This window comes from Drosophila albomicans, chromosome 2L (genome assembly GCF_009650485.2).
Source record: "Drosophila albomicans strain 15112-1751.03 chromosome 2L, ASM965048v2, whole genome shotgun sequence".
Lineage (NCBI taxonomy): Eukaryota > Metazoa > Arthropoda > Insecta > Diptera > Drosophilidae > Drosophila > Drosophila albomicans.
Genome location: NC_047628.2, coordinates 24,857,646 through 24,880,972, shown reverse-complemented (window position 1 = coordinate 24,880,972; position 23,327 = coordinate 24,857,646). Strand labels below are relative to the sequence as shown.

At 36.2% G+C, this 23,327-nt stretch overlaps 4 protein-coding genes across 15 annotated transcripts in view; 1 reads left to right on the top strand and 3 right to left on the bottom strand.

The window, feature by feature from the left end:
- Positions 1 to 1,164: 1,164 nt before the first annotated feature.
- Positions 1,165 to 3,011, bottom strand: LOC117565399 (facilitated trehalose transporter Tret1-2 homolog). The gene is made up of 6 exons (XM_034244484.2): positions 2,862 to 3,011; positions 2,570 to 2,799; positions 2,385 to 2,515; positions 1,988 to 2,322; positions 1,511 to 1,923; positions 1,165 to 1,450 (listed from the first exon to the last, which is right to left on the bottom strand). Exons 1-6 carry the CDS (start codon positions 2,929 to 2,931, stop codon positions 1,250 to 1,252), a joined length of 1,380 nt encoding a protein of 459 aa, XP_034100375.2. The 5' UTR covers positions 2,932 to 3,011; the 3' UTR covers positions 1,165 to 1,249.
- A 1,296-nt stretch (positions 3,012 to 4,307) lies between these two features.
- LOC117578386 (facilitated trehalose transporter Tret1-2 homolog) lies at positions 4,308 to 22,623 on the bottom strand. 11 transcript variants are annotated; one of them, XM_052002984.1, is made up of 7 exons: positions 22,494 to 22,617; positions 8,440 to 8,672; positions 7,919 to 8,381; positions 5,591 to 5,823; positions 5,070 to 5,532; positions 4,528 to 5,009; positions 4,308 to 4,457 (listed from the first exon to the last, which is right to left on the bottom strand). In XM_052002984.1, the coding sequence occupies exons 1-7, from the start codon at positions 22,555 to 22,557 to the stop codon at positions 4,311 to 4,313; spliced, it is 2,085 nt and encodes a 694-aa protein (XP_051858944.1). In that variant the 5' UTR covers positions 22,558 to 22,617; the 3' UTR covers positions 4,308 to 4,310. The 11 variants fall into 11 exon arrangements, with proteins under 11 accessions (XP_051858944.1, XP_051858948.1, XP_051858947.1 ...); XM_052002988.1 differs by lacking the exon at positions 22,494 to 22,617 and adding an exon at positions 11,622 to 11,882; XM_052002987.1 differs by lacking the exon at positions 22,494 to 22,617 and adding an exon at positions 8,967 to 9,050.
- Positions 17,205 to 19,384, bottom strand: LOC117564988 (facilitated trehalose transporter Tret1-like). Its single transcript, XM_052002994.1, has 5 exons — positions 19,269 to 19,384; positions 18,977 to 19,209; positions 18,448 to 18,922; positions 17,906 to 18,387; positions 17,205 to 17,853 (listed from the first exon to the last, which is right to left on the bottom strand). Exons 1-5 carry the CDS (start codon positions 19,315 to 19,317, stop codon positions 17,707 to 17,709), a joined length of 1,386 nt encoding a protein of 461 aa, XP_051858954.1. The 5' UTR covers positions 19,318 to 19,384; the 3' UTR covers positions 17,205 to 17,706.
- The window catches only part of LOC117578380 (fidgetin-like protein 1), a 36,981-nt gene continuing 35,975 nt past the window's right edge, over positions 22,322 to 23,327 (top strand). For both annotated transcript variants that reach the window (XM_034263814.2, XM_052002993.1), the window contains exon 1: positions 22,322 to 22,342. The gene's annotated coding sequence lies outside the window, so the exon portion shown is untranslated. The remainder of the gene's footprint in view (positions 22,343 to 23,327) is intronic.

The window sequence follows — 23,327 nt, the reverse complement described above, 5'->3', positions numbered from 1 at the left end:
CTATAGTCTTGACAAAGCTGTACGGACAAGCCCCCTTTTTATTTAAGAGTCTCCTATAAGTAGACTTTAAACTACGATCGTTCTCAAGATTAAGACTGAAAGAGAGACGGTTGCAAAGATACAGTAAGATACGAAAATATCTATGAAAAAATGATAACATAAATAAGCAAAACATTCAAAAGGAACAAGATTGTTGCTTTCATACCTTAGAAAGATGTCGGATAAGATTCCGGAATTGGCAGAAAATTAAACAAGTAAGAAAGTTACAGTCGAGTGTTCTCGACTGTGAGATATCCGCTACCCATTTTTAATAAAGGCAAAATATACCGAAAATACTAAAAATGTACCAAATGGTATGTTTGGTATATCGATACAGCACACCATTCAAAATTTACCATAGACGGCACAATATACCAGATTGTTAGCCAAAGCAACTACGCTTAGTAAGTAGGCGTTTGTGCCCATACAAAAGTATTTCTTTAATAACTTCCACAATTTTTATCTGATCGCAACCAAATTTTCAGGAATCATAACTACTATAGAAATTATATCAAAATTCGCAACTCTAGCTTTAAATTCAAGGCTTGTTATTCCATATTTTTTTATTTGCGGGGACGGAAGTGGGCGTGGCAAAAATTTGAAACAAACTTGATCTGCGTGCAAACATAACAAATGCTGTAAAAAAAAAATATAGCTCTATCTCTTATAGTCTCTGAAATCCAGTGTTTCATACGGACGGACGGACAGACGGACATGGCTATATCGTCTCGGCTGTTGACGCTGATCAAGAATATATATACTTTATAGGGTCGGAGATGCCTCCTTCTACCTGTTACATACATTTCCTGCCGGCACAAAGTTATAATACCCTTCTACCCTATGGGTAGCGGGAAAGAGAAAATGAAGCGATGGGTAGCCAGTTGAACATGCTCCCTTAGAAGTGAGAAAATAATAGGAAGCCATGGCAGATTCACCAAAACAAATACCAGAAATCGAAATGAGCTTCCGCGAAAATGAATGTCTTATAGTTTTGCATGGCTAAGGAGCCATTGAATTGATTGGCCAACACCAAACCCAGTCCAATTAAATACGCCTTGCGCGCACTTAACACAACTGATAAAGTCCAAATGAGAGCTCTTTACGAGGGAGACCATAAAATTTGTATGCATTGTGTTTAGTGACGAATGAATTTATTATTATATTATAAAATAAACACTGAGATACTCTTAAAATTCTAAACGAAACGTCTTTAGTCGGTGATCATAGATTTGCCCTTAGTCTCGGGCAAAAACAACAAAAAGTACACAAATGTAAGCAGACTGGCAGAGGCCGAGAACCACATGGTCACCGAGATTCCGAAATAATGCAGCAGTAGCGGAAACAGCTTCAGGGTGACAAACACAAGTATGCTGAGAAAGACGACGGATATCGAGGTGCCCACCGAACGTATCTGCAAATGAAATTGAGATTGAAAAGTGTGTAATATTGAGATTATAAATTCTTTTCTCACCTTAGCGGGAAAGAGCTCGACTAGCACCACGAAAAAGATGCCAATAAGTCCTACGTTACCCACATAGATGATGATTATCATCAGCACCAAGGGCAGCCAGTTGAGATGCTGCAAATCATAGATTTGCGCGTAGTAGGTGAAGAAACCAAAAGCAATACAACCGAGGCCAACCCCCAGGGTTGAGATCAACATGAGAATGCGTCGTCCAATGATGTCCACAAATATGGTCGAAGTATAAACACCCACAATCTGCACCACGCCTATAATAATAGTGCAAGTATTAACATCAAACAAGGCGCCAGAGGCCTTGAATATGTCCGACATGTAATTGATGAAGCTGAAGATGCCGCTGAACTGATAACCAGAGGATAGAATACATGCACCAGCAAAGGCCTTGAGAGCGGGCTTTGTAACTGAATAAAAAACAAATATATTTAGATCCAATATGGAAAATGAGTTCCTCAAAATGTTGCTTACTCAAATCCCTGTAGGTCAGGGCTGTGGTATTCCTAGCCTGCTGGACATCCACGGCCAAGCGCAACTCCTCAAACTCCGCCTTGGAATTGTCCTCCAAGTCATCACGTTGATTTTGATAGTATTTGAAAGAGGCTTCGGCGGCCAAGAGGCGACTTTGCTTTAGGAGATATGGCGCCGTTTCGGGCAGTAAAAGATTCGCTGTAAAATACGCTATCGGCAGAATGATGGCCAAGAAAGGCACCACATGATAAGCCAAATAAGTGCTCAGTATATAGCCAACAAGTATGCCCAAATTGACAGATAGCATCACCATGGAAGTCAATGCGCCGCGTATGCTAAACAATAAATAATTATGTTTGAAGTAAAATAAGTAATCAGTAATTCAAGAATAACTTACCCGCTGTTGGCCACCTCGCTGATGTAGATGGGAACTACCAGATAGCCAGCACCTCCCGTAAAGCCGCAAAGAAAGCGTGCCGCATACAAGAAGCCCACATTGGAAGCACAATAAATCAGAATCCACAGGCACTAAAAGTAGAAATTTCATCAAAGAAACACTCGGAATAATTAGGAAAAACTTACAGCATAAGGAATTGCTAGTAAATAAATGCAGAACTTTCTGCCCATGCGTTCGAGTAGAAAAGCTATAGTTAAATTGCCACACAGACTGCCAAGGCCGAGCATAGAACCCAGCCAGGAGATCTCATCGATGGTTACTTGAAAGCTCAATGGCGAATCGGAACTTTGTATTTTCGTGAGCGTAGGCGAAAGCCAGCCAACTCCCACACCATGACCGAATGTAATAATGTTCACTAAAATAAAAAACAGACACAGTAAAGAAATATAATAAATATCTTAGGTATTTTGAACTCACCTATTATGGTGGCCAGCAGTTGGTAGCGTGTTTTAGGATTCAATAAGGAGTTCTGCAGTAGCTTTGACATTATTTTCTTGAAATGAAAACACAATTGGGAGTAACGTCTTGACAGCAATTGAGCAGAATACCGAATGATATTTTGCGTTTTTGTGGAATCTCACATCCATTGAAGCGTACTATATACAGATACATATGTTTGCCTTCATAAAGCTCTAATTCGTTTAAATTGCTTTAGGGCATCATAAATGAGACCACAGATTTTACATTGCCATTTCCAACCGACAAACAGGAACATGATGAAGGGGCTCTGCTAGTCTCAATATTTGCCGAGATCAGACAGCACCTGGAGTATTAAATGTTTGTAGATGATATAAAGATACGGACAGTCACCAGTTCTCGCACATGATGCCAGGAATAAAATAAAGATTTAATGTTTAATAAAATACAAATCTATACAAATAAGAGAATAAATGAACTTTTGTGTCCTAGAAAAAAAGGAGACTGTATCTAAGGAACTTTTGATTTGCATCACGTATTAACATAATATCTGTTAGTTCGTGTACTTATAAAAAACGATTACGCATCCTCTCAAAAACTTTCCAGAATTTATAAATTAAGACAACATTTAAGAATTCTGACGACATTTTAATCATTGTCATTTTATTGTGCAGGCCACATTAAAGAGTAAAGTAAAGAATTCGCACTATAGACATTATTTTGAATTTCATCAGATAAACTACGTATTACATCTTTTGGTATTTACCTAACTAAAAGCTTATCTATGAATGCATTTCAATGGGAAAATATTGTTGGGGCAGATCAGGTCGATTGTTAACTTTTATTAGGTACAATTGAAGAATTTATAAGAAATACTAAATATACTGCAACCACATAATTGGTGGCATTGTTGTATAAATATATATATAAATACTCTATAAAGTAAATATATATATATATATATATATATATTTTAGAAAAATAATAAAAAAAAAATAAAACCATTTAGTAGTAAAAAGATTCATCATTCTTTTTTAAATAAACGTAATATGAATAGTAATGAAAATTAAAACCTTCGCTAAAAACTCATTGCTCTATAATCATGGCAAAGCTGTACGGACAAGCCCCCTTTTTATTTAAGAGTCTCCTATAAGTAGACTTTAAATTACGATTTATCTTATCTAAAAGATGAATATTGAAAGAGAGACAGACGGTTGCAAAGATAATCTACATAAAACGATATTAAAAATGTAAGAATAATAAACAAATGATTAAATAGTAAATTGTTTATTTAAAGAGAGACGGTTGCAAAGATAATCTACATAGATAAGATACTAACAATTTAAGAAATGTTAAAATAGTAAATTTAAATTGTTTATTTGGCAAATTTGAGAAAAGATGTATGAGATTTCGCAGACTTTTTTAAATATGAAATACTCGCTTAGAAATTTACAAGCTATCCTGAATAGCTTCGATAGTTTTTCCTTTAGTTTCGGGCACAAAGATTGCAATAAATACAATGAAGGCAAAGGAAAATCCGGCACAAATGAAGAGCGTGCCGGGCATGCCAAGAGTTACAGTAAGATACGGAAATATCTGTGGAATACATGAGGATATACATATATAAGAAAAACATTCAAATGAAATAGGATTGTTACTTTCATACCTTAGTTATAACTGAAGCCAAGAGGAACATGGTTATCATTTGCACTCTGACAACAGTGCTTCGAATCTTTGGTGGCGTCAGCTCAGCAATAACCGGAAAGATGACTGATAAGATTCCGGAATTGGCAGAAAATTGTATAAGAGAAAATGAAGCGATGGGTAGCCAATTAAACATGCTCGTGTCATATCCCTTAGAAGTGAGAAAATAATAGGAAGCCATGGCAGATTCACCTAAGAAAATACCAGAAATCGAAATGAGCAATAGCGTCTTTCTTCCAGCACGCTCCACAAAATGCGTCGAGGAACAAGTGCCTGTTAATTGAATTGCACTGACTATGATAGCAGAAAGCATTGGCGGAAGATTGGATCCAGCTTCCGCAAAAATGAATGTCATATAGTTTTGCATGGCTAAGGAGCCATTGAATTGATTGGCCAACACCAAACCCAGTCCAATTAAATACGCCTTGCGCGCCTTTCGAGTAGCTGTAGAATATTTGATTTCATTTTTATAGATCTGAATAAACTTATACCATAATTACTTACTGAAATCGTGCCAGCATAGTTGAGGTTTTCCTGGCTTTTCCTCTTCCGATTTACACAATCTGCTCAGCTCCTGCTGGAACTCCTCATTGGCATCGCCAGATGAAGATATACCACGATAGTATCTGAGAGAACGCTCTGCCTTTTCCTTGTTGTGCTGAGCCAAATATTGTGGAGATTCGGGATTAAAGGAAAAGCAAACAAGAAAGGCCAAAGGAATGACAATCAATATCCAAGCCACAGTAATGTAATGCATAAAGTAACCCAAAATATTAATGAGTAAAATTCCAGCGCCCAGATTTAATGCAAATATCATGCCCAGTGTGCTTCTAAGTCGGTCCTGAGCCAATTCAGTTATGTAGACGGGAATCACGGTGAAGCAACAGCCGCCGGCAGTTCCGGCAAAGAAACGTGCTACGGCCAGCTGAAAGGGATTGCGGGCAAAGGGAATAATTAGCCAGTGCGTCTGCAAAGAATAATATTTATTAGTGTGGTCGTGAATGGCTGCTGGGAATTTATTTTACCAGCATAGGCAATGCAGCTAACAGAAGACATCGCTTCCGTCCGATTTTATCCGCCAGCCACCCAAAGAAAAGAGCGCCAACAAACGAGCCAGGAAAAGCGGCAGCTGTCACCCAACCTAGTTGTTCCTTTGTCAGTACTCCGGTCTCAAATTGACGTGAATCCTCTAGCAGATAAACGTAACTAGCTGAGGTCCAGCTATAAACACAGCCGTATGATAAGCTCAGTAAATTTACTAAAACAAAAAGAGAGTGGAGAATAAATATGAAGTATACGTAGCAAACACGAACGTTAGATAGGAAAATCTGTCTTTAAATATGATTATCAGTTTTATATGATTTAGACATTCATTAAAGTGATCAGGTTTATAGATAGGTATATATATCAGATTTTTTTGCTTTCTCGATAATATTCATAAAGTAAACAAACACACACGTTAAGATTAGGCACTCGTTAAATCTTATCAAAGCCGTTAAATAGGTCACTTTTATGGCCGGCTAAAATTGTATGTCATAGCAATAGCAATGAACTTTTTAACATTAAAATGTCATTAAATTGTAGCATTATTTTCTGGCACTTTGATTTGCAATTTAATGCAGTCTTTAAACTTTTGGGTTTTTCATTTGTTGTATTACTTGGCTTTAATACAAACCTGAAATGCCGGCTAGATATTGATGCTTCTTGTCCCGCACAGAAACCATATTATTTAAAGTTTCTACAATTGTTAAATGTAGTTTTTTATATACACAATTTTTTAGAAATAACGCAACTTTATGAGACTTTAAAACCAGCGACGCGACAACACGCACAATAGACGTTGTACTTATAGAGCAATTTGTTTATTACTGAAGCACAAGACAATGAAACTGAAAGTGCTAACAGAGCACCTTCTTATCGGCTGCCAGACTCTTATCATCAGTTTTTTTGTTAAGAGAGTTGTGGCAGCCATACTCCCAAAAGTAGGCTACCATTTTGCAACACAATTATAAAACAATAATTTGAAGTTTTCAACTTTAATAATAACCAGCAAAAAGTCGACTATAATTTCTCTTAAACAGCTTCGATGTGCCTTTTCTTTTTGACACAAAAAAAAAAAAAAACAATAATAAGTGAGAGGGTGAACTCGACTATAAGATACCCACTGCACACTTTTTATATAAAAGTAGCACAGTACGATCTATATTATTAAAATTAATTAATTAATATACACAAAAATACGAATATACACCGAACGGTATATTTGGTATAACAATATACATTACATATTATTCTAAATACAAAATATACCGTATTATCTACCAAAGCAATTAATTTCCGTCAGCTGCTGCTCCCGTACAGTTATTTATTAAATATATTTATATTTTATTCGATTAATTGACGGTCATAATTCTCAAAAAAAAGTATAGCGGACAAGCCATAAGTGTCTCCTATAAGTAGACTTTATATAATATTTATTATTATCTTAAAGGTTATAGATTAAGAACGAGACGGTTATAAAGACAGTCCCAAAAAGAGTCAACAACATGTGTAGATAAAAAAGATTTCAGATTTTATTATTAAGAAGACAATTCGTATTTCACAATTTACAAGCTATCCTGAATAGCTTGGATAGATTTTCCTTTTGTTTCTGGAACAAAGATTGCAATAAATACAGTGAAAATAAAGGAAAGTCCGGCAAATATAAAAAGCATGCTGGACATGCCAAGAGATTCACTAAGTTGCGGAAATATCTGTAGAATAAACATAAATAAGCAAAATATTCAAATTGCATTGATAGGTTCGTACCTTAGTTATGACCGATGACAGCAGAAACATGGTTACGATTTGCACTCTAACAACAATGCTTCGAATCTTTGGCGGCGTCAGCTCAGCAATAAGCGGAGTGGTGACGGACAGGATGCCGAATGTTGAAGAAAATTGTACAAGAGAGAATGTACCTATCGGTAGCCAGTTGAACATGCTCGTCTCATATCCCTTGGAAGTAAGATAATAATACAAAGCCATGACAGATTCACCTATGAAAATGCCAGAGATCGAACCGAGTAATAACGTCCTTCTCCCTGCAAATCCCGCAAAATGCGTCGATAAAAAAGTGCCTACTAATACAATTACGCTGACAATAATTGCAGAAATCATTGGCGGTAAATTAGACCCAGCTTCCTCAAAAATAAACGTCATATAGTTTTGCAACGTTAAGCAGCCATTAAATTGATTCGTCAGAACCAAACCCAATCCAATGAAGTAAGCCTTGCGCGCCTTGCGATTAGCTAAACCGTAGTTAAGAATTATTGAATTATAGATTGAATTAAGTTTAGACTCCAATTACTCACTGAAATCGTGCCAGCAGAGCTGAAGTTTTTCTGGTTTCTCATCCTCTGATTTGCACAATCTGCTCAGCTCCTGCTGGAACTCCTCATTGGCATCGCCAGATGAAGATATACCACGATAGTATCTGAGTGAACGCTCTGCCTTTTCCCTATTGCGTTGTGCCAAGTATTGCGGTGACTCGGGATTGAAGGCAAATAAAACAAGAAAAGCCAAAGGAATGATTGTCATGATCCAAGCCACAGTGATGTAATGAAGAAAATAACCCAAAGTATTAATAAGTAAAACGCCGGTGGACAGAGCTAGTGACAATAGCATGCCCAGTGTGCTGCGTAGGTTATCCTGGGCCAGCTCTGTAATATAAATGGGTATCACGGTGAAGCAACTTCCGCCGGCAGTTCCGCCAAGAAATCGTGCCACAGCCAATTGCAATGGATTGCGGGCAAAGGGAATAATTATCCAGTGTGCCTATAAGGAAATGTTGTTTACTCGTGTTTTATGGCTACCTGTTGGACATATCATTTACCAGCATTGGTAATGCAGCTAACAGCAAACATCGCTTTCTTCCGATTTTATCAGCCAGCCACCCAAAGAAAAGAGCACCAACAAGCGTGCCAGGAGAGAGTGCGGCAGTAATCAAACCTAGTTGTTCCTTTGTCAGTACCCCGGTTTCAAAGCGATTCGAATCCTTTTTCAGATAAATATAACTAGCTGAGGTCCATAAGATAACACCGCCGTATGATAAACTTAGTAGATTTACTAAAAACAAAAAAAAGCCAAAGAATGAATGTTACGAAAACGCAGCAGAGACGTACGTTGAAGAGGAAAATCTCTTGGAAATTTCATTATCTTTTTTATAAAGTTTTGGCATTTATTTCAGTCATTTCTGATGCATCACATTCACGTTAATAATCACAAAATAAACAAACACGCATATTAAGATTAAACACTTGTGAATCTTATCAAATGTCTTTTCCACAAACTTCAAACTATGTTTTTATTTTTAAAATTAAATTTGAATTTTTTCATTGTATTCGTGGCTTAAATACAAACCAGAAAGTCCAGCCAAAAACTGATGTCTTTTATCACGCGTAGAAGGCATTTTTTTTTAACGAATTCAGTACTCAAAATAGTTTTATTAGGACAACAATTTTTGGCAAAAGTTCCGGGCCAACTAAATGCTTTATTTTGATATCAGCACGAGCGGGACTTTATTGGCCCATAGCAGAGCGACTTCTTATCTACTGCTCGACTTTTGTGAGCAGTAGAATTGAAGTCCAAAAGTAGACTATCATTCAGCATTGCAATTATAAAACAAGAATTTTCAATTTTGTGAATTTTAATATGAACCGAAAAGTCTGCTATAAACTCTCATCAATAGCTTCAATCGATTTGGTTTTATTTTTATCACAAGAAAATAATAAAAAGTGAGATAGTGTGTTCGACTGTGAGATACCCTCTTTTTATATAGAACACAAGAGTACAAAATCGACCGTATTGTTAAAATATACCAGAGTAATATACAAAAAATACTAAAGGACACTGAAGAGTATATTTAGTATAGAAATACACCATAGAGTTAAAAATATACCGAATTGTCTACCAAAGCAATTTAGGTCGACAGCTGCTGCCGCCATGTGCTTTGAAAATTAGTTATTCTTATATTTATTTTTATTTTATTTATTTCAATTCCTTGTAATCACCTTTATAAAAGTTTCTCTTTACGGGTGTGTCTTATTATTAGAATTTTCTTAAAATTTAGGCGTATCTAAAAAGTTTAAAATTAAGAACGAGGCAGTTATAACAACAAAAGCATTCAAACACATGTCTTGATTAAAGAGATTTTAGGATTTTTTATTCACTATAGACAATTTACAAGCTATCCTGAATAGCTTGAATAGATTTTCCTTTTGTTTCTGGAACAAAGATTGCAATAAATACAATGAAAATAAAAGAAAAGCCGGAAAATATGAAGAACACGATGGGCATGCCAAGAGCTTCACAAAGTTGGGGAAATATCTGCGGAATAAACTTAAATAAACAAAATATTCATATTGCATTGATAGTTTCATACCTTAGCTATGACCGATGACAGCAGAAACATGGTTACGATTTGCACTCTAACAACAATGCTTCGAATCTTTGGCGGCGTCAGCTCAGCAATAAGCGGAACCGTTACTGACCAGATGCCAAAAGTGGAAGAAAATTGAACAAGAGAGAAAGTAGCTATGGGCAGCCAGTTGAACATGCTTGTCTCATATCCCTTGGATGTCAGATAATAATACGAAGCCATGATAGATTCACCCAAAAAAATGCCGGAGATTGAACCGAGTAATAACGTCTTTCTCCCTGCATGTCCCGCAAAATTCGTCGATAGAAAAGTGCCTAATAATATGATGGCGCTGACTATAATGGCAGAAAGCATTGGCGGTAAATTCGAGCCAGCTTCTGCAAAAATGAATGTCATATAGTTTTGCATCGTTAGGCAACCATTGAATTGATTCGTCAATATTAAACCCAATCCAATGAAGTAAGCCTTCCGTGCCTTGCGATTAGCTGTATCATAATTAAGAGTTTTTGAATAGATTCAATAAAGTTTAGACTCCAATTACTCACTGAAATCGTGCCAGCAGAGCTGAAGTTTTCTTGGCTTCTCATCCTCTGATTGGCACAATCTGCTCAGCTCCTGCTGGAACTCCTCATTGGCATCGCTAGATGAAGATATACCACGATAATATCTGAGTGAACGCTCTGCCTTTTTCCTATTGCGTTGTGCCAAGTAGTGCGGTGACTCGGGATTGAAGGCAAATAAAACAAGAAAAGCCAAAGGAATGATTGTCATGATCCAAGCCACAGTGATGTAATGAAGAAAATAACCCAAGGTATTAATAAGTAAATAGCCGGAGGCCAGAGCTAGTGATGTAATCATGCCCAGTGTGCTGCGCAGACTGTCCTGGGCTATCTCAGTAATGTAAATGGAAATCACGGTGTAGGAACTTCCGCCGATAGTTCCTCCAAGAAAACGTGCCACAGCCAATTGCCATGGATTTCTGGCAAAGCAAATAATTAACCAGTGTGCCTGTGAGGAAATGTGGGTTACTCCTGTTTTGTGTGTATCTTATGTGCGTTTCTTTTACCAGCATTGGCAATGCAGTGAACAGCAAACATCGCTTTCTTCCGATTTTATCAGCCAGCCACCCAAAGAAAAAGGCGCCAGCAAGCGAGCCAGGAGAAAGTGCGGCAGTAATCAAACCTAGTTGTTCGTTTGTCAGTACCCCGGTTTCAAAGTGATTCGAATCCTCTTTCAGATAAATATAACTAGCTGAGGTCCAACAGATAACACCGCCGTATGATAAACTTATTAGATTAACTAAAAACAAGAAAAGTCCAAAGAATTAATGTTACGTAAACGCAGCAAGCACGTACGTTGAAGAGGAAAATCTCTTTGAAAATATCATTATCTGTTTTAAAAAGTTTTGACATTTATTTTAGTCATTTCTGATGCATCACATTCACGTTCAGATTCCGATTTTATTACTTTCTCGATAATAATCACAAAATAAACAAACACGCATTTTAAGATTAAACTCTTGTGAAATCTTATCAAATGTCTTTAGTGGCTCCTTTTTCAAAAACTTCAAACTATTTTTATTTTTTTTTAAATTAAATTTGAATTTATTCATTGCATTTCGTGGCTTAAATACAAACCAGAAAGTCCAGCCAGAAACTGATGTCTTTTATCACGCGCAGAGGTCATTTTTTTTAACGAATTCAGTACTCAAAATAGTTTTATTAGGTTTGCAGACAACAACTTTGGGCAAAAGTTCCGGACCAACTAAATGCTTCACAGTAGCACGAGTGGGATTTTATTGGCCCATAACAGAGCGACTTCTTATCAGCTGCAAGACTTTTATGAGCAGTAGATTTGAGGTCCAAAAGTAGGCTACCATTTAGCATTGCAATTATAAAACTAAAATTTTTAGTTTTGCGAATTTTAATATAAACCGAAAAGTCGACTATAAGCTCTCCTGAATAGCTTCAATCGATTTGCCTTTTGTTTCCGGCACAAAGAAAACAATAAAAAGCAGAAAAAGAAAGGAGAACACGGCAAACATTGTAACCATTGCAGGAATGCCCATCGAATCACTCATCAAGGGAAATACCTGCAAAAGAGAAAATTTAATATCAAATGTGTAAGGAAACAATGTTGAACACACCTTGGCAATGCTCATGTCCAAGGCAAAGTCAATGAACATGTGCACCCGAATAATCCGACTGCGTATCTTAGGCGGAGTAATTTCAGCGATAACTACAAAACCGACGGTTAAAACACCAAAGGAGCCGGAAAAGACCATCAATGAATAGGCGGCGATGGGAAACCAGCTTAACATGCTCATATTAAATCCGAATGAGACCAAATAGTAATACCCAGCAGTTGAGATCTCTCCCAGACAAATGCCCGAAATGGAGATGAGTAGCAAAGTCTTTCGGCCTGCGCGCTCTACAAATAACGTGGCTGAGTATGTGCCCAACAGCTGAATGGCGATGACTATGAGAGCTGAGGCCATGGGCGATAAACTAGAGCCAGCATCCTTGAAGATGACTGTGATGTACTTGAGCATAATTAAGGATCCATTCAACTGCTCCGTCAACACCAGTCCCAGGCCAATAAAGAAAGCCTTGCGTGCCTTGGAATGTGCTAAAAGATTTTGATATGACCTACACTTGCTTCGAGGATTTGCAACACTCACTAAAATCGCTCCAGCTGAAGGAATTGTTATCACTGCCAACATGCATTTGCTGTGTGGACTTGCAGAGTCTTGTCAGCTCCAGCTGCAATTCCTCGTTGAGTGATTCCTTCGAAGGGATTCCACGATAATATTTAAGGGATCTTTCCGCTTCTCTGCGATTGCGTTGTTCCAGATATTGAGGTGTGTCCGGCTTAAAAGCAAAACAAGTGGCAAACACCAAAGGCAGGGCAATCATTATGCATGCCACAGTTACATAATGAAAGAGATAACCCAATACATTGATGAGCAGCAATCCGCTGCAGAAGCTTAGAAAGGAAATAGTCCCTAATGTACTACGAAGTCTATCCTCAGCCAACTCTGTGATGTAAATGGGAATCACAGTCAGGCCACAGCCCCCAGCAGCTCCGGCAAGAAAGCGAGCCACACACAACTGAATGAGATTCGTGGCAGTGGCAATGAGCAGCCAGTGCAGCTAAGTGAGATTCGTTGCTCAATTAGTTGGATTGAATTTAGACCTCTTTAAAATATCGTACCACAATTGGCACTGCCATCAGGAGCAGGCAACGTTTACGTCCGATTTTATCGGCCAACCAGCCAAAGAATAGCACTCCAAAGAGACCGCCAGGTGAGAGAGATGAGGTCACCCAACCGAGATCATCTTTTGTGAGAGTTCCCAATGTCAAACGACTAGTCTGAGGATCTTGCAATTGCAGATAGCTTGAAGATATCCAACCGAAACTGGCGCCATACGACAGAGTTAGCAAATTTGCTGCAATATTTGACACAACCGTTTTTAGAATATTTCATTTCACTTTCACTTTCATGGCAGACAAACCGCTTAAAGCCGCAAAGAATTGATTTCTCGTGCTACTCGAGCAACCCATTAAACACTGATCACTGATCACGTAACACGAATTGCTTGCGAGAGTTGCATAGAGTATAATAAACCGATTAACAAGTGGGCGAACGCATTTATACCTAACTCACTCTCTGTCTATAACCTGTCTTGAATATTATATGACAATGCAAAATTTTTCCATAATTATATTCGAATTCTTAACAGTTTTAGCACTGTCTTAAACGTGTTTATTTATGAATTATTAGTAATAGAATAAATTGAATTCGAATTTCGCTTTAGCCAACATTACACAATTTTACAAGAATGAAAAACCTAATTACTTATAAATATAATCCGTAAATTCTCTTAAATGTTTGCTGTTAAGATCGGTTCTTTTAATTCGTTTATCAATATTTTATTTGCAATTAATTAGTTGAACAATTTGAATTTAGTAGAAGAGAATTCTATATTAGAGATTCTTCGTCTATCTCGTTGAATGTCCAGTTCTGATTATTGTAAAGCGAATAGAAATTCAATACATTCCCTTATAATCCGAAACTGAAATTCAACCCAAAAGGTTTTTGGTACTTAAATAAATTTCTAAAAAGGCATTAGCTCACTTTCTGCGATGGATTTATTCTCAAAATCATCGTCTGCATGCGGCAGACGAAAGAATCATTCTGATAAAACGAAAAGAGCGACGCCTTGGGAGAAACTGCCGATTTATTTATAACATTTAGAAAGTCTGTTTTTTTTTTTGAACGGGTAATATTATTTTGCAGATCAAAATGCTACATTTATATATAATATTATCTTGTTCTCATGATGTTTTTAAATTTAATTTTCTTGAATATTATCTTGTTGTCTTTTGTTTTCCTTTACTAACTTTCATGAAATTTATTTCTCACAAAATAATAAAAAACAGTAAATTGTATTTCTCCGCCGTAGGATATTTGCTGCTGGGCGTTTTTCATAAATTCTTATTTATTTTTTTCTCCCATTTTTTTATGTGATATTTAAATATTTACTAAAAAAAAGAGTATTTTCTAAATAGTGTTTTTCTAAGATTCTCTTGAAAATTTTCCGTATGAAAGTATTTCTGGCCTCAAAAGCTTCTTCTGACGTCATACCTCGTCGGAAAAAATCTATTTCTGATTTTCCCTTCGCATTTTGCTAAAAAGCCTTTTTATATAAGCTTCATCAATTGGGGCTTTTTATGTTGTGCAGGGTATTAAAAATTAGTGCAAAAACCAATAAGTTTCAGTCGAAATGCAAACTACAATTTGAAAACTCGAACGGGTTTAATTTCGATACAACACGCAAGTTATTATAGCAGTAACTACATAAGCATGCCCTTCTATTAATATAATAGCTCCGTTATTTCGCTTTCGCCATTTCTGTTAATGTGATGTGCAATTTTAATGATAATGTTCTGTTATCAACCGTTAAGTTTATGAAGATTGTATTTCTTAAAAATGGGTTCGTGTAGTTGAAGTTGAAAGTTGAACAATATATTTTTATATAATTGCCTATAAGCTCGCTTGAATTTCTGCAATCGATTTTCCCTTTGTCTCGGGTAAATAAAGTGCAAACAAAATCGCTAGAAGCATTGAGAAGTTAGCATATAGAAATTCTGCTTGAATCAAGAGCTCTTCCATTGCAACAGGTAGCTAAAATGGAAAATCATATTTAATAATTTAAATTAATTGAAAATTAATTTTTTACCTTGTAAAATATAGGGTATATCAATATGGATAAGGCGATTTGCACTCTGAGAGCTAGACTGCGTTTCTTAGGAGGCATGATCTCAGTTGATATCACAAAATCAAGTGTCGTTATACCGATGGCACCCAAATACATAGACAGTAAGTAGCCATAACTAAAAATCCAATTGTTGGAAGGGTTTAAACGATATTTGATAATTATCAATACTAATCCCACACCAACTCCAGCCGTTGAGGTTAGTAACAAAGGTTTGCGACCTACTCTCTCCACCAACAGTGTAGCAGAGAAAGTTCCCAGAAGTTGTGCGAAGATGACAATAATATAACCATGATGGTCACCCAGATTGATGAATATACTTAGATTGTGCATGACGTAATAACCGCTGAGAAATTTAGCCATAATAACTCCAAATCCAATGATGAAGGCCTTAAATACCTTTTGATTAGCTGCGGATTGTGAAGAAGTGTGTCAATTATTAATTAACTAAAATTTCATTTGCAACACTCACAGACATTGGTAACCGGTAAATTGTTTTCGTCTCTTTGCACACCATTTTCAACTGTTTCGCAAGGTGTCGACAATTTGGCGAGTTCTGCCTGATACTGCGCGTCTTCACTCGGGGAAATACCTCGAAAATATCTCAGGGATTTCTCCACTTCTTTTTTATTATAACGCTGCAGATATTCCGGAGAATCAGGAATGAAGATGAAGGTGGTAAGGAATGCTACATCAATGACAATCATGATGCCAACAGCAAGCCAATTACTAATTACTAATGGAATAAGATGTATAATGGACATGCCGATGGTGAAGCCAAGGGGCATGAAGGTGCCCAAGATACCCCGAAAACGATCCTCAGCCATTTCAGTGATATAAACTGGAATAACCACAAAGCAGCAGCCACCCACAGATCCAGCAATAATTCGTTCTAACCACAGATAACGCCAATCGTAAATGAATATAATCAGCAACCAGCTCAGCTGATGAGAGATTTAGTTAAAGTTGGAGTTTTATAATTGCAGAGAATATCATACCATGGCTGGTATAACCATCAAAAGAAGACAGCGACGACGACCGAATTTTTCTGCCAGCCAGCCAAAGACTATGGCGCCGATCAGTACACCAAGTGCCAGGTACAAATTCACAAATTCGACACCGACATCGATATTATCGTCATAATCGTTATAACCGACATCATCGATATTATCGACATCATCGATTTTATCGACATCTGCATCCGACTTATTAGACCTATAGTGTGATAGCATATGCGGAAACAATCCTCTAATCCAACCGAAGCTGGCGCCAACCGATACCGAAAGTAGATTAACTGTAAAAGAATACTTTTCTCTATCAATTGAACTTTCAATTAGCTTTGTCAAAAACAACTAACCGCTTAAAGCCGCTAAAAATTGATTTCTCGTGCTCTTTGAGATCCCCATTTTGGCAATATGATTAAGACTCAAATCGACGTCTGCATGCGGCAGACGAAATAAACACACTGATAAAACTAAAAGGCGTAGCCGTGGGAGAAGCTGCTGATTCAGCAGATATTTATTTATAACATCTACATAATTTTTTTTTTCTTTTTTGCACGCATAATATTTGTTTTGTATATAAAAATGCCAGAAATAAAAATAAATATGGAAATCTTTTAGTATTCATCAAACTTTTTGATTTTTTAGTTTTTTTGTTATTTTTATCTTGTTGACTTTCGGTATTCCCGAACCAATTCTCATGAAATTAATAAAACAATATAAGCTCGGTATATGGTATAATCTGATTAGATTTCCCCAATTAGATTAAATTAAAATTATTCTATTAGGCATTTTCACGATATATATTCGTGATCAACCACTATATATGTTAAGCTTGTACACAGATTCTGTTTATTTTTATACCCTCTACCCATACGGTGGTAGGGTATTATAACTTTGTGCCTGCGGGAAGAAACAGGCAGAATAAGGCATGTTTGAATGTAGTACTACATTTATATTCTAAATATAGCCTTCGGTATATTTTAGCATTTTTTCGGTATATAAATTAGGTATATTTTTAGAATATAGATTTTATTGATAAGAGGGTATCTCACAGTCGAGGACATTCGAATTCAGCTTTCTCACTTGTTGAATTTGTCTACACCCACACCATTCAAAAGAAAAACTATAGCATTAAAAGTATGTTTTTGTTTGTGTATAAACAATAGTAATAATAATTTAGATAAATAACTATTGGATAAAAAAAAACATGCAAGTAATTGTAGAAGCTATTAAGTATGGCGCTGGAATAATATAATAGCTCTGTTATTTCGCATTGCACGTTTCTGTTAAACCAACCAATAAACTATAATGTTAATGTGTTATCAACAGTTTTAGTTCTAAAGATGTTGCTATCATCAAATCGAACATTTTAAGAACATTGTGTTCTTTCACAATGAATTCGCGTTTTTGAAAGTTGAGCAATATAAATATCTTATTTATTATAAACTCGCTTGAATTTCTTGAATGGATTTTCCCTTTGTCTCGGGTACATAAAGTGCAATAAAAATCGTTAGCAGAAATGAGAAGATTGCAAACATAGAAACAATTCCAGAAATTCCCATCGATTCGCTCAAATGAGGAAACGCCTGAAAATAATAATACTGTATTTTTTTGCTGTATTGTAAATGGACACATTACCTTTGCAAGGCAGATGGATATCGCGGACATTGTAACCATATGAACTCTGACGATCACACTTCGTATTTTTGGAGGTGTGATCTCACTTATTACAATGTGATCAACTGCCAACAGACCAATGGAGCTACAAAACATTATAAATGACAATGAGGCAATGGGCAACCAATTGAACGGCCTAGAATCAATATTCAATTGACCCATATAGTAATAGAAAGCCATGGAAACTTGTCCCAAGCAAATGCCAGCGGTCGAGATGAGCATCAAAGTCTTTCGACCAGCTCGCTCCACAAATAACGTGGCCGAGTAAGTGCCCACCAGCTGAATGAGGATGACAACGATCGACGATCCAATAGGCGATAGACTGGAGCCAGCATCTCTAAAGACGACAGAGATATACTTGGCCATTGTTAAACAACCGGTCAACTGATTGGCCAAAATAATTCCAAATCCAATGAAGAAGGCTTTACGTGCTTTGCGATTAGCTGCGGATTGCTCAGAAGATAGTTAGTTACTTAAATTGAAATTAAATTTGCAAAACTCACTGAAGTCATTCAAATGCAGTTTGTTGTCCTCGCTTTGATCGCGACCATTTTCTAATGTGGCGAAAGGCTTGCACAATTTGGTGAGCTCGGCTTGAAGCTGTCCGTTCTCATTTGCAGAGATACCTCGAAAATATCTGAGAGAGTTCTCTACACCTTTTTTATGATAACGCTCCAGGTATTCAGGTGTATCGGGTATGAACGTAAAGGTGCAAAGGAATGCTGAAGGAATCAAAAGCATAATCCAAGCAACCGTCACATAATCAAGAAAGTATCCCAGAATGTGCATAACCAGCAAGCCGATGCACATGCTAAGGGACATAAAGGTGCCCAAAGTGCTGCGAAGTCTGTCCTCAGTCATTTCAGTGATGTAAACCGGAATAACCGCAAAGCAGCCGCCACCGATTGCTCCGGCTAAAACACGTGCCACGCACAATTGGACGAGATTGCGGGCAAAAATAATCAAGAGCCAGTTTACCTAATGGTAGAATCAATTAAAGTTGATGCTATAGAATTCGAAAGATTCGTATACCGCAACAAGTGTACCCATAAAAAGAAAACAGGCTCGACGACCAATTCTGTCCGCCAACCAGCTAAAGACAATGCTACCCAGAAGCCCACCAATCGACATCACGGAAGTTAGCCAACCCAATCCATCGTTGGTTATCTCCGAGGTCAGACGACTTGTTTCGGGCCTCATCAATTGATCAATGCTTGTGGAAACCCAACCGAAATTGGCTCCAAACGACACAGATATTAGATTTACTGTAAAACAACACTTTAAATGACTTTCTCTCTTTCACTTTGTTGCACTCTCCACTGACCACTTAAAGCTGCAAAATATTGATTTCTGGTGCTCTTTGAGCCGCCCATTTTACCGCTTCGATTATAACAAAAACTGTTGTCTGCATACGGCAAAAGAAAGAAACATTCTAATCAAATGAAATAGCGTCGTCGACGTATTTATAGCCACGATCATGCTATAACCTGTACCATAAATGTTATGCTTTTATTAGAATGCAAAATTATGGACTCATGAAAGAAATCATAAAACAAAATGTGTTATTTATATAAATATAATTTATTTAATTCCATTAAACTTCATCTGTAATTTACTTAATTTAAATTTCCTTAGCTTAGTGAAATTTTAAAGTACTTTTGAATAGAATTCTTTATTTATGTATCGAAAACTTGTTTGACAATCAGCATACACGAGTATTTAAATTTTTTTGCGTGTGTGATAAATGTTCCAGACATAAAAAAAACACATTTTAGCAAAGAAATTAGACTAGCAGTGTGTTGTGTGTGTTCTTGACGCAAATTAAAAAAAGGTTCCAAATGTTATTTCAAATTTGTCTTTTTGATTGTTAAAAATTATAAGTTATTTGACAAAATTGAATTATGTTGATTAATCTGGTATGTGGTATGCACATGTATCGAAGTTACACTGTAACCGGAGTTACATTAACTACCTAAGCAGCAACTCTCTGTTGCTGCCCGAAATACATAAATAATGCATTGACACTTTAATATAAACAAAACAACAAATGCCCAGCGCAGTTCAAGTGCACTGCAATATGATGTCACCTGAACTGCAGCCGGCACATCAAAAGCCGCGTCAGCATAAACGCCGGCCACTAAACCGCTGTCTGTGCATAACACATGCTCCTCTATATAGTACATACTAGTATATATATATATATATATATATATATATATATATATATATATATATATATATATATATATATATATATATTTATATATTAAATAATACTTATGTATAATAAGCAGCGCTGCCGCCACTTCTTCAACTTCTTCCAAACACGGATTCAGTTATTATACAATACATGGCGACCGTGACATTTAGTCACTGGACTGGATGAAGACCAACTAGAAGTCTAAAAATTCTGAGAGAGGACTCAGGATTGACATTCAAATCATCGGATCTCAGGATTCACACTCAAATGATGAACGCTAAATATCTGGAAGTGTAACCAAAAATAAAATAGTGAAACAACACTGAAACTCCCGACGAGTTTTTGGACAAATAAAATATAATGCTGAAATTGAAAGCAGCAGCCGAAAAACAATTGCAATGTGTGCAAGTGCAAGCAATAATTAATATGTGTGTTATTATTAGGTGTGAGAGAGAGAAAACACCAGCCAGCCAGACAGCCGAGGCGCGAAAGAGAGCCACAATCAGATGACAGCAATAAGCCAGAAGAGCAAGCTCACATATATATATACAGAATATGGAATCGTCCATTAAGCTTAAGGAGAACAACAGCAACAAGTCGAATGGGAATCAAAATGCGATCCAACTCTGCTGCAATGTTACCAAGGCCTACACCAAGATGCCCTGCGACTGTTAGGCCAGTATTGGCTAGGCACCTGCCTCGGCCATCTAAATACTTAATATGGAATGGCAACAAATAAGTGCCACCTTACAGAGTATTAGGATAAAATTTGATAAGTCATACAAATGCTTATCTCAGAATAGAAATATTCTAACTGATACAATTAATAAACATGCTTAGATATTAGTAGAATGCTTAAATGAAGCACGGATACTAATACACAACAACAGGGGAAAATTAAATCAAGCACACTGGTCATTGGTATCTAAACTATTGATCAAGTTTCGATCAAATTTAGTATAAATACAAAGGAGGTATAGTTTAGATATATCAATACCAACTATATTAAATACTCTAGAACTAGTGAAGAACTAGAACTAATAGACCAAGACGATTTAAACCCAGCAGAACACGATAATTTAGAAAATATCGAACAGGAAATCAAAAAGAAAGATCTGCACGATCTTACCATATCTGCGGTAATAAATTTACAGGAAGTAGCAGAAGAATTCTGCTAAGAATCAGAATCAGGAATAGAACAGAAACCAAGAATCATGGCGCAGACAAATATTGAATTCATAAATACTGTATCTAAGCTTGTACCGGAGTTCAACGGTAAAGCTGAAAACTTACGTAGTTTTATAGATGCACTAGAAATAGTAAGAGAAATTCAAAGCGCACATGAACTTTTAGCTGTGTCACTAATAAAGACAAAGTTGAAAGGACTAGCAAGAAACTTAATAGGGAACGAAAATACAATAGACCAAATCATCAATCGAAAAATTACATTACGCAGAATAACAAAACAGCTAATGTCTATACCCAAGAGGTAGAAAAGCTAGCTAAAGCTCTAGCAGAAGCATACATATATTGAACAGGAATTCAGCATGGAACAAGCTAGAATGCTTAGTACCAAACATGCGGTGACAGCAATGAAGACAAATTGCATTCACAATGTTTTCTACTCTTTGGAATATTTTGGAAGTCAGAATATACTGTTATACCAAATATAATTTGTGTTATAGTTTTGGTAGAATTTTTAACGGTAAACTATTTAGCTTTTATAGAAAAAGGGTACTACGTATTTCACAGTATTATGAATGTAATAGTTGTTATACCAAATATACTTAAAAATTTATTTATATATTTTTGGTGATACATGTAGTAAACTGTTTTGCTTCAAATGAAAAAGGGGAAACGCGAATCTCACAGTCATGCTTTAGTCTATAGCTTTCTTAAGTTATTGTTTTAGAAGATTTTCATATTTGAATTAATGTGAAATGAGTCCAAAAACTTGTAGATAAAATAAAGAGATTAGCTTCTAAAGAACTCTTATATTAAAGAGCTAAGTATTCTGTAATGTTTCGACGAAGAGAAAACTATTAGTTTATTTATATCGCATACGTATGTGTACAAATATACTTATAAACGTGATAGGAATACTAATTTTGTTCCAGCTCAGCACAAGTTTGCTTTAGACCCATTTGCTAATTAAAACTTGTTATTTTTTTTTTGCAGATATCAATATACAAAAAGCGGTAAGTCAAAAATCTTAATTTATGTATGCAAACCTTTAGCACCTAATTCTAAAAAATTATAATGATATTTCAAAAGTGATTTATTCTTAGAAATTTGTTACACTTAAACTTATTATATGTAAACTACAATGATAATAATAAGTTCACTCACCACTGATAGCTGCGAAGTATTGATTCCAGTAACACTTCGATAAGCCCACATTTATGAAGACCATATTCAATGATTAACAAATTTGTCCACACGCGAATTGAAGAGCGAACAGTCTAAACCGATTGGCGCTTTGCCATCGCGTATTTATAGAGTCGAGCTTGGGCTCCACACTTAATGGGTATATGCAAATTAACAACAACTAAATGTCAATAGAAATCAGTTGTGTGAAGATGAAGATATGTATAGGAAAAGTCTTTCAAAATTGAGTCTTATATGACTAGTGTTTAGTTATGAATTCTCTTTTCTTAAGTAGCGCCATAATAGAGAGTATTTGAACTTCGTTAATTAGAAAGATATCTATTTATTTAAAAATGTGACGTTGAACAAAACTTGTTTAGCGATATTCATTGATATACGACGAGTGGAAATGTTTCCCAAACAGGTTGAATTACAAAAAAAGGTATTCTGAAATGCAGAGTATGTGCTAGTCGTAGATTGCTTCATAAATTTGTGTTAATTCGTTTTTAGGGAGATCATTTTAATTTACTTTCAATATAAATTATGAGAGAAAAGAAATCCCCGAAAAAAAGTGCAATAAACGGTAGAGATTAGCGATTGATATAGAAGCAGCATTAGCATAAGCACAAAAAACAGTTGAGGGATGCATTTAAAAGTGACCAAGTGACAAGTAAAATCTGTTGTAAAGATAGTTATATCTGTTTTGGCAGCATTTAATCTAATCAAAGCGCCAGCTAAGTTCAAGGTAGCAAATGGCCTTCACAGTGAAGGCGAGACGAGGCGCCAGACAATGGTTGTGTTTTGTTGGAATTTACA